Below are 11,256 nucleotides of genomic sequence, written 5' to 3'. Positions count from 1 at the left end.
TTTATATATTAGTCAATCTGACACGCTATTTCTACGTGTATATAATGAATAAAATTTTATATTTTAAAATATATTATAAATAATAGTAAAATATAAAAATTAATACATTAGATTAAAAAAAAAGAACAAAAGAAAAGAAAATTAATTTATCAATTAATATAAAAATTGACAAGTCCAATTAATTAGTTATTTTATCTATTCAAAAATATTTTGACTTCACAAAAAATTTATGCGATGATTCAAAATTAATCGACTTTTGTGGGTGTAAAAAGTCTTTTAGTTTTATATTAGAATGATTAATAAAGCCCAAGTGGAGTTTTTAGTGCTCCAGGTGATGGTTATTCTACGCTCCTATGGCATTAATTTTCTACATAATAAATGTAAACAATATTTTCCAATAACAAAGGTAAAAATATGTTTAAAGATTTAAATATATATATATAATGCGTACTGGATTTTAATAGCAGACAATGGTAAAAAAAATTTTACGAGAATCTAAAGATTATCGGATAACTAATCCTACAAAATAAATGTTAGCACTTTGTTGCTTAATCAATAACGTTGTTACTGAAAAAATAAATAAAAAACTATAATAAAAAAAATGTGAGAAAGTGAAGAAAATCGTGTAAAATGCCAAAAGTATGTGTGAAAATAGCTTTGAAAACTAGGAAAAATGAGAGTTTAAGTGTGTGAGCTTTACCATAATGGTTGCGTCATTGTCAATTTATAAGTGTGTAAGTGTTTGCAGAACAAGCTTTGAGGGTTAGCTGGGGCAAATCCGATGTTGTTAGATAGTTGCGTATGTTAGCTTTGTACCCAAAAAAAGATTTAGACTTATTGAAATGAAGATATGACCGTTCGATCAATTATTTCTTAATCTGTTTGAATATATAGAGATGCAGTTGCTTGCTGACTAAAAAGTCAATTCCAACCTGGGCTTTTGAAATTATCTGGAGATGTTTCGCTATGACGCTTAACGTATCAGCCACTTGTATGACGTGGTCGCTCTGGTATATGATGCTAGACTTGTTGAATTAGGCTTTTTTTTAGCCTGTCAAATTAGTAGATATATTATAATTCAAATGTAATAACACAACTAACGAATGATTGATGGACACGATTTCGAATTTTGAATTTACCAACTTACCTAAGCATTTTGAATTTTTTCCAAAATAAGTTTGACCTTTAAACACTTTCTAACTGAGTTAAACAACAATGCCAATATAACCTCTAATAACAATTAAATTACAGAAAACAATAAATTGTAATAAACTCCTACAAAAATAAAACAAATATCCATATATTTAGTGAGATTCTATTTCACAATGTCGTACTTATTTTGAAGTTTGAGTCTTAATTATTAAATTAAAACCTCATTTGTCAAAATCCCCAACTTTTAGGGCTACTGTAAAATTTCAACACTCCTATGAGAATTATTGTTTGACGGAAAGTACAAATTTTTTATGATTATTTCGCTCACCCAATACAAAATGTCAACTCATTTACCACAACGATATGGTATTTTTGTTTATTAAAGTAATACTTTAATATGATTAATATATTAAATTAATTTATATATAAATATAATTAAAAATAATAATAAACTAAAATCATTCAAAAATCGTGAAATAAATATCTACATATTCAATGAAATTCAAATTTATAACTGTATACTTATTCATAAAATTTTAATCTTAACATTATTCGAATAAATGAGATAAATATTCATACTTGTCGTGGAACTCAGCCTAAACATCTTATCGCAACATGAATTCCGTCAAAATCTCGTGTAATCTCATTTCAAATTTTTACTTTAAAATACAGATTATTATAATCCACTAGAAGGGCCTTCGAGGCGAAGCAGAAGCTTCATGGAAACCCACTATCTTCAACATGTTGAATATATATTTCTACCCACTGATCAAACCCAAAAAAAAAGAAACAAAAACAAGAAAAAAGTATTTTTCTATCATAATTAGTTAATGAATGGTTTGGCTGACCTCCCCTCGATCTCTCCGCGTTGATCTTCTTCGTGTTTTTGAACTATTTTTTGCAAGTAAACAAGAACAGGGCAGTTCTTGATTTTTCTTCAGCTGTTTGTATTTGGAAGGGAGTGAAGACATTTTGAGAATCGAAATTGGTATTTTCCTGCTCCTTATTCGTGTTTTTCAGGTGGGTTTTGCTTCTTCGCTCTGGGCTGTTTTCTGCCTTCTGAATTTCCAAGGGATTCCTGTAAAAAGGTGAAGCCTTTGCTTTTCTTGATTGTTGTTAGTGAGATTAATTGAAAGTTGAAATGGGTTTTTGAGGTTGAATAGAACAGTTGTTGTGATTTTCTATGTTGTTGTTGTGAATAGTTGGATTGGTTGATGAATTTGTAGTTTAGGAAATTAATGGAGGTTAATCATGTAGAAGGGGAAGGGGAGGATTTGGAGAGAGAACCATTAGCACCAAGAAATTTTAGGGAGAACCATTTTCACCAATCAAGATATCCTGGTGCTGTGAGGAAAAAGGCCTATATATTTGATGGAGATGGTAATTACTATAATAAGGAATGGGATCTTGTCGAGGGTCGAGGGAAAGAGTTCTGTTGGTATCATGTGGAGCTTCCAAAGGGGAATCAGAGGCTGTCACAGTCTGCACAGTACCTCATTGATGTTCTCTGCCCGCCGCTGAAGCTCCAGGATATCTTATCGCTCATTAGCAATGGTCCCTTTTGTGGGCACGTAGACGGTGCTCTTGTATTCAGAGTTAATTCACCTGGCCCTGCTTCTAGCAAATTTACATTTAGAATTGCAGCTAGGATTACTGAGAATTCAGTTATCACTGTGTCGTTAGGCCGTGTCCCGAGATTGGGCTTCTCACCCGCGAATGAGTCTCTACTGTCGGAGATTCCAGTTGTGGAGAGTCCTAGTTATGGGAGTAGTGAGAGGAAGGATAAGGGTGGCATTGTGATTAGGGAACATGTTCTGGATTTTCTCTTGACAATGAATCATTCAGAGGAAGCTGATAATCCTGTGCCTAGATCCGTTTCAAATCTTGTTGTTCACATAATTGATACACATGTGGATCACCTTCAAGATGTTCTGACCAAGCTAGAGATTGAGCTGGATGCGGTCGAGTTTGAGCTGGATAGAGGTATGTTCTTCTGGTTGCAATAGGGTGAACTGATCCATCATTACTTCCACTCTTGGCATATTGTCATTTTGAGGTATTCTATGAAGTCTGCAAATCATTGCTTGTTTCATCTTTCCCAGCTATGAAAATTGTAGATTTTCACTAGATTGCGCACATTTGAATGGTCATTCTCGCTGCCTGGAATTCTTGATTTTGAATGATTCCAACTTACAAATTCATAATTTGAGAAAGAAAGCGACTCTTTTTACATGTTGTGCATCCTGCTTAGAAGCTACTAGTTCCTGTAAGATTCGTTTCTAGCTTATAGATGTTTGATCATTTTCTTAAAACTAAGTGCTTAAAGTGATTAGATAAAGCAAGAAGCCTATAATTTGAGTGGAAAAAATTGTTTTCTGATCTGTGATTTGGGACTGATTTAATTGCTTCGCGTTCGAACATTTGTTTTCTGCATTATGGTGCATAATCACTTATCTGGTTGCAGGTGGTTTTGCGTTAAAGAAACAGATGTTAGATGACAGAAAATTCCCAAAAATGCATCTTGACCTGCAGCGCCTATTGCAGGTTATTAATTTTTCTGAGCCACGATCTGAATTTCGCACAGATATGCTTCTGCAGCACTCTCATTTTCTAAGAATAGGCCAACCTGTCTTCCATGTGAATTTCAAAGTTCAAATTGGTATAAATCTACCTCAAATCTTAAACGTCATAAGAAATTCGACCCGAGCTCAAACATCTTATTCTTTACCTAAGCAAAATGAGGAGGACCAGCTACAGCTTCTTAATGACATTACGGGTTCTTATATTGTCATCAAGGGTTTCTGTTTCTCAAGATACGGACAAGATAGTTTTGATACCTAGATCTTCTCTCCCACAAAATTGCTCGATACCCATTCAACGACTCTTACATTGATTATTCAATCTATATTTACGCTTCGTTCTGATCTAACTTGTGTACCATTTTACGGAACTACAGGTGATTGCTCACGGTGAGCAAGTATTCCCTAGAGTTAAGGAAAAGTGTTCATCAAAAGACTGGTTCCCAACCGAAGACATTAACGCCTTAGAAGAGTTAATCGGCCGGATAAGGAGGCTAAAGGAGAACGTTGGATTTATAGCTAATCGTGTCACAGCAATACAGGCTGGCCTAGATAGCTGGCAATCCGAGCAAATAAATCGAAAACTATACTATCTCTCTTTCCTCTCCATCATATTTCTGCCTCTGTCAATAGTCACTGGAGGTCAGTTTCTCAAAATCACTTCAAACCTGTTTGTTTTCATCTACGAGTTCAAAACTTTAAGTATTTCTTGGTATCACGTCGACAGTGTTTGGGATGAATGTCGGAGGAGTTCCATGGACCGAACAACGAGACCCCAGGTTGAAGGACGGATTTCGGAATGTAATGTTTCTCTGTGCAGCAATGCTAGTCGTTATTCTCCTCTGCTTCCTTTTCCCATTTTTGTATAGTCGCATAACGGCTTGGAGAAGAAGGCGGGTATTGAGAAGAAGTTGGTCGCTCAACCGGAAATCATTCGTTAGGCGAGCTGGGGTGGATGGAGAAAGAACAGAGAGGGGAGGATACCTTCGTATTTAGGCCCCCGGTACGTCTACCCAATCAAAACATCTATTTGTCGTCCAAGAAACTTCATCTAGCCTTGTTTCTTTGGGCAAATTTGTGTGGTATTTGTTGGATTTCCACTTTTTCTTGCTAACTTCAAGTTCACATCAATTCTTGCTTCCTAAGTTATTTCCGAAAACTTGATTGATTTGGTTGTATAGATCACTTAGACAGTGATAGTAGTTCTAACATGTTTCTGTTGATGACAGATATAAGCCTGGATGTCTGAAATTTTAAAATGTAATATGCCTGTTCATCAGAGTTCCAATATTTATCGTGAGATGATATATAGAAATAATTTAGAAGTCCATTTTTCAATTGGTAGATCAAAGTGTTGCTATATTTTCTACAATTATGGGCTCGGGCCTATCATACTAAATAACTTTTCATAGATTCAACAATTATGTTTGGCCCCACGATTGAGCAGCTCGAATTTGCGTTTCAAATGTAAATGATTTTTTTTTTTTTTGGTCGTTTGGCTCTGTTTTCGATAACCACTTTTTCTTTGGAATTAAATTCAATCAAAATTATGATTTTAATTTTGTGGTAATTGTTTTTCATTTAATTACTTAATACGTCTCGTTAAATATTTTTTTTAACTAAAGATTAGATTATTTTTTAAAATTTTCAGCAATTTACATCTAACTAATTAATTATAAAATTATGACTTTTAATATTTACAGCACTTTATAGACTAAGTTTATTGAGATGAAAACTTTTATTTAACTATATTATTGTATGTGAAATAAAATTAAAGGTTAAATATACTTTGTGCCTTAAATTATGTATTTTGTCTCATTTACACTTCTAAAGTATGAAAAGTTATAAAAACACCTCTCACAAAATAATTTGGTATTGATAAGATAAAAATTCCCTTCTCACTTACTCTTATACTTCGTTCTTCTGATTTGTAAAATATGTTTTTAGTGATTTAAAATTTTATTCACATTTTATTTTGAAAATAACATTTATAATTTATATTTTTTTTATAAATTATGGAACATAAAATATATTTATTTATGAGCTAAATATATGCAAATATATATTACAAAGTAAATAAATTATGTTAAAAAGTAAATGTAAATATGTGTTGATACATTGCATATAATATTATAGAAAAATATGTTAGGCCTATTAATAGGTGAACAATACTTAGATTCAGACCCATTTTGATAGTTATTACCCAAACGGCCAGACCCGTATCTAATATTTTTATATTAGATCCAAACTTGATCACATACCCATTAAAATATTTTTTTGGGTATGAGCATAGCCTATACTCTAAAATACTCGTGATTATAAATATCGATATTGAGTAAAATTTTAATACGCAAAAAAATTGTACTTTTATTTGTTAATTTGAAATTATTGAATTTGTAAACTTTTGCTAAATCAACATATTCATATAATCAAATCTAAAATAAAGTAATTGATAACTTCAATTATAAAGTAATTGATAACTTTAAGGATGCAACATGTATTTATTCCTGTGTAAAATGTGTTTGTCAAAGAAGGAGAATATAATTACAATGATGTGATATGTTTTTCTTAAAAATTAGTAAAGTGTGTTGGAAATAATTTTTTCGGATCAAAAACATATCTTCAAGATCAAAATACACATTTAATTCAATAAGATAGCATGAGATGGGATAAATTCTAGAAGCAAACATAACCATTATTTCGAGATTGGCAAAATTTCACTTCTCATTATATAATCATAGGGTTGTTGCAGTTTTGGTCTTTTATCTTTTTAAAAAACACATTTAATTCTATAAGTTTGATACTTTTAATACGTTTAATCCTGTAACTATATAGTCATTAATTTTAGTCCCGTAAGTATTTCAATAAAACACATTTAATTTTGTATGTGTAACTAGTGTAACACTTTGAATCCTTTACATAAAAATTCATCCAATACTTGTATAAATATATAACATATGTCAGATATAATAAATATAGCTTTCAATTAAAAATATTGTATTGTGAAATTTTCCAAAGTTGAGATAAAACTAATTGCCACATTCTAGGATAATATATTATAATATCTCATGCATTTTTGTGCAGAAAATTTCCAATTTTTGTTGTTAAGCCTCCAATCAATGACAAAATAAAAAATCAAGAACCTAACAAGATAGATAAGAGTATTTTAATTAGGGTGAATCTTCATTCAAATGTTTATATTATGGATAAGGCCCCCAGTCCTACCACAAAGCTTCAATTTCTGTCTCTTCTATTATTTATTTATTATCATCAACAAAACAGCAACCGAAACAGCCGAAAATTCCACTGGCCCCTGCGGAAAGAAGAAACCAATAATTACAAAAATGGAGACCACTCCAACCAAAAGATTTTGCTAAATCAATGGTGGGACCATTCATTTCCACGCTTGCCTGTGGAAATTCCAGCCGCTTTCTTCTTCTTCTTCTTTTCACTTTCATAGATATACATACATTGAATTTTACATGAATTAAGTCCAAAAATACTGAATCGGTATTAATTCAATTTGATAATTAATATGAATAGATTTTAAAATATAAAATTATGATCTCCTCATTTTTCTCAAAAGAGTTTATAAACTCGTATTATGAAAAAATACTTAATACTCTACAATATCTTATTATATTTTTACATTTCTTATAAAATATTCAAAATAATTTATAAGCTCACTCAATCACCAACATCGTTTGGTATTTTCATGCTTGCATTCCAGAAAGGAAAAAGAACCCATTTAAGAAAAAAAAAATCAACTTTGATTTTTTTTCTTTGTACGGTATTTTGGTTTTATTTTTTTAACTATTTAAAATAATTTTGCCCTAACTATTCCCATGTACGCCATTATTTTTTTTAACCTTTGCAAAGTTTTGGCAATCCAAACTATCCAACTGCTGAGTTTTCTAGTTGCAGATATTCCACTCCAATGAACTTAAGTCCTGTTTGAAATTAATTTACCTCCTTTTGTCGTTTTGGTTCTTTTTACTGACTTTTTTGTAATCAATCAACCAAGGACAAGCCCCCGTCAATCTTGTATTGGAGTATTATATTTTTGGGTGTGTTTTGATGAAATAATTGAAGTTAGGTGCTATAAGATAAGACAGTGACATCCTGCAGCAATCAATACTAGAGTCTGCTAGAACATGATTGTGTGTACTATTCTCCTAAACATATTTTTTCATTACTCCTCCAAATTAGTCAAAATTCAACTAAATTTATTATAAAAAAAGAAAAACAAAACCCATTCTCTAAAATTCAAGTAAACGAGCAAGGAATTAAAAATATGTGTATGATTGCAAAAATCCCAAGTCCTAACATGTGATGGAAGTAGGCATATCAACGATGAACTTATTCAATTTTCGCTTCAATGTACAAAAACACAGGTAATTTGCAAAAAAGACGCAGTGTTCCATATGGAACACTCGATTTATTTTGCACAGTAACCGAAATTTCATAGGATATGATAAAACTTAACAGCATAATTAATTACCCGTAATCACACAGAAGCTTGTGTAGCCCTCGCAACAACTTTAGCCCCTGCTTCCGCATTCAATGCTCCAGTCGGCCTCATATCGGCAGTCACAGCGGCTGCCATGGCTTGATATTGAGCTGCTTGAACTGGAGCTGGCGCACCCATTACACCCCCTGGTGCAGAGTAGATCACCTGCCTCCCCGCACCGCCCTCGTACGCCATCTGTGCGTACCCAGCTTCTGTTACTACAATCCCACCACCGGCAGTAGTAGCCGGTCTCATCATACCGAAACCCTCCGGGTATCCAGTCACCTTCTGCGGCGGCAAATTTGGGGCTGAAGCGGAAGGCATGGCCCCTTGCGGAATCATGTTGTACATCTGCTGGTGGTCTCGGTATACCTCGGACGGCATCCTCTGAACTGTGTAGTAGCCCTGAGTTGGTGCCCCGGTCACTGGTCTCACCATCTGTGGGTGGTATGGACTAGCCGCAGCCGGAATCATGTAAACTGGCTGTTCGTTATTGACGGTGCTCGCCGGGAAAGCTCCGGCGGAAACCTGCTTGTCTGTCCAGTAGGGAACGCCGCCGCCGCCGTGAACGGCAACCTGAGGGATCTTCTCAGATACCTTGTAAGCTTCGCCGCTGTTAAATCCTCCGGAGAGATTGTCGTCGCTTTTCCTTCGGTAAATTCCTTGTTGCTCCTCAATTCTCAGCCTCTGCAAATCCTGAATGTGCTTTTGGATCGGATCCGACCCTAGCAACCTTTCATCCAGACCCTGCTGAACAACTGGATCCTCAAACTCCTGAAGTCTGCCCACCGTCGGCTGATGCGGAGGAGGCACCCCCGCCATGGCATTTGCTTTCTCCAATCCAAACAAAAAATCTACGTTATTCGCAGGAGGCTGCAACTCCGGCGCCGCAGCAGGGGACGCCGATTGCTGCGGCGCAGAATTTAACGCCTCAACAAACCTCTCCTTCTCCGTCTTGGCATCATCTGAACCGAAGCTCCGGGCAGATGAATTTGAGCTCGGGTTCAGGCTCGGGAAAATGAAAATCCTCAGCCTGGCGGGCTTAGGCGAAACCCTATACAAGCGATCATACTCGTGCATCATGTGCTCTAAATCGTCATCATTCGTCACCGAAATCAGAGCGTCCAGATCCTCACCGGGCAACTGATATTTAAACGAGATAGAGTCGGTATCACAGAGAGCAATCAGCTTGGCGAGCAGAGAACTGAATTTGATGTTACGATCAACAGCAAGGATCTTGGTCTCGCCTCCTATGTACGATAACTGGTTATCATGCGGCCTAGGGTGGATTTTGCCACCGTAACTGCACATGAACTTGACTTTGTAGTTCGGTGGCGGCTGATTGCTCTGCGGATCCTCCCATGGCGGAGGGTTTTCGAACTCAATTTCGCGTGAGCGCGGCGATGACTGGCCGGATTCCGGGTAGGAGGAATTATAGGAGTAGTTCTCCATGAGAGAGAGAGAGAGAGAGAGAGAGAGAGAGATTGTGTGGGAAAGGGTTTGCACTTTGCAAGGATTCAGCGAGAAAGTTGCTTCTGTTAATCAGTCCATCTGGAGAATTTGCTCGTTTTGGAAGTTTAATAACTACACCCCGGACTGGAGTGACCGTCTTCTATAACCGTTGATATTGATGACGTGGACAGTAATAGGACGGGTTGTGAGGAAAATGAAGAAAGCAGATGGGTGAGAATAGGGATGAGTTGGGTGTTAGCTGGAGATTATATTGAGAAGAAAGAGAGAGCGAAATGTTGACTAGGATTGAACTAATAATAATTAATTTAAATAATAAACAACTTAAGGGGGTGTTTGGCTTAGCAGGTAAATTTTGTGAAAGTGGCAAGTGCCGGTAGGGGCTAGTGGGGGGTGTTGGGCCGCGCATGAATTCAATTTGTCATCGAAAATTGTAATTCAAATTTAGGTTGGATTAAATTTGAATTAATTAGATAATAAATATATATATTCATTATATAATTAGGATATATTTAAGAATAATTGATCAATCATATAATAATTATATTATATTTTTATTTTATAATTAATTTGATTCAATTAAATTTGATTTAAATTGTTGATCACGGAGGATTCCACTTGCTACCCTTGATTTACATTTGTGTCCTCATTATATATAACTTTTCATGCTATAGATGAAGAAGGCGTTTGGCTATGTTTACAAGCTTTTTAAACCATCTACAAGCTGTTATGAGAACTTATAAAATAAAATAAGATAAAGACTTTATAACATCTAAAAGTAAAATGTTAGGACTTATAAGTTGCTCCAGAAAAGTAACTAGTTTTTAATTTATTTCAAATTTTTTTTTTTGTGTAACTAACAACAGTTCGACATTAAACTTCACAACTTTAATATATCGAAACACTTTAATAAAATATATGAAGTTATAAGATATTCTACAAAAACTTAGTCAACATACCCTTTAAGGTGCACAGTGGGTCGAGTCAGTCCAAAATCGATACAGATCAGTCCAATCCAAAACCGACCCACTATTGTTTAAAGGATTGTCATTTATTAAAATAGATACGACAATATTTATTGAAGTTGTGGGGAACGGCACTATAAAATTTTAAAAAAAGAACCACGATAAATTAATTTAAAATAATTCTATATTAAAAGAATTTGAAAAACATGGATACTCAATGAAACGAAGCTCATAACGCAGTTAAAACCCTGGTGGAATTATGCTTGTGGGGAAATGTAAAGAATGAGTAGAACAAAAGGGAGAAAAAGGGTTGTCGGTTTGCTCAACTGTTAATTACCTGTAATTACCAGAACACAACCAGATCCCTTCTTTGCACCATTTCCAACATTCCAAGTCAGCGTCCTTTGACCTCCTTAAAATTCAAGGCAAAAGCGTCATTTGTTTTATGCTATAAGAAAGCATAACGCTTTTATTTTATTTTGCAAGTAAATGAATAGCAATTTCCGCGCAATTTTGGCCCTAGATTCTTTACAGATTAACTGTATAATAAACTAGAGTTGTGTATTAGTTTAAACGCTTG

General features: G+C 34.6%; 2 protein-coding genes across 2 annotated transcripts; one reads left to right on the top strand and one right to left on the bottom strand.

The window, feature by feature from the left end:
• Positions 1 to 1,838: 1,838 nt before the first annotated feature.
• On the top strand, positions 1,839 to 5,069 carry LOC105172641 (uncharacterized). The gene is made up of 4 exons (XM_088886180.1): positions 1,839 to 3,135; positions 3,617 to 3,696; positions 4,109 to 4,373; positions 4,459 to 5,069. The coding sequence occupies exons 1-4, from the start codon at positions 2,391 to 2,393 to the stop codon at positions 4,725 to 4,727; spliced, it is 1,359 nt and encodes a 452-aa protein (XP_088742306.1). The 5' UTR covers positions 1,839 to 2,390; the 3' UTR covers positions 4,728 to 5,069.
• A 1,824-nt stretch (positions 5,070 to 6,893) lies between these two features.
• On the bottom strand, positions 6,894 to 9,909 carry LOC105172642 (uncharacterized). Its single transcript, XM_011094162.3, has 2 exons — positions 8,233 to 9,909; positions 6,894 to 7,044 (listed from the first exon to the last, which is right to left on the bottom strand). The coding sequence occupies exon 1, from the start codon at positions 9,691 to 9,693 to the stop codon at positions 8,239 to 8,241; it is 1,455 nt and encodes a 484-aa protein (XP_011092464.2). The 5' UTR covers positions 9,694 to 9,909; the 3' UTR covers positions 6,894 to 7,044; positions 8,233 to 8,238.
• Positions 9,910 to 11,256: the final 1,347 nt, after the last annotated feature.

This window comes from Sesamum indicum, linkage group LG10 (assembly GCF_026168435.1).
Source record: "Sesamum indicum cultivar Baizhima isolate 11 linkage group LG10, ASM2616843v1, whole genome shotgun sequence".
Taxonomy (NCBI): Eukaryota; Viridiplantae; Streptophyta; class Magnoliopsida; order Lamiales; family Pedaliaceae; genus Sesamum; species Sesamum indicum.
The sequence above is the reverse complement of the archived record's forward strand: the minus strand, read 5'-3'. Positions and strand labels throughout refer to the sequence as shown.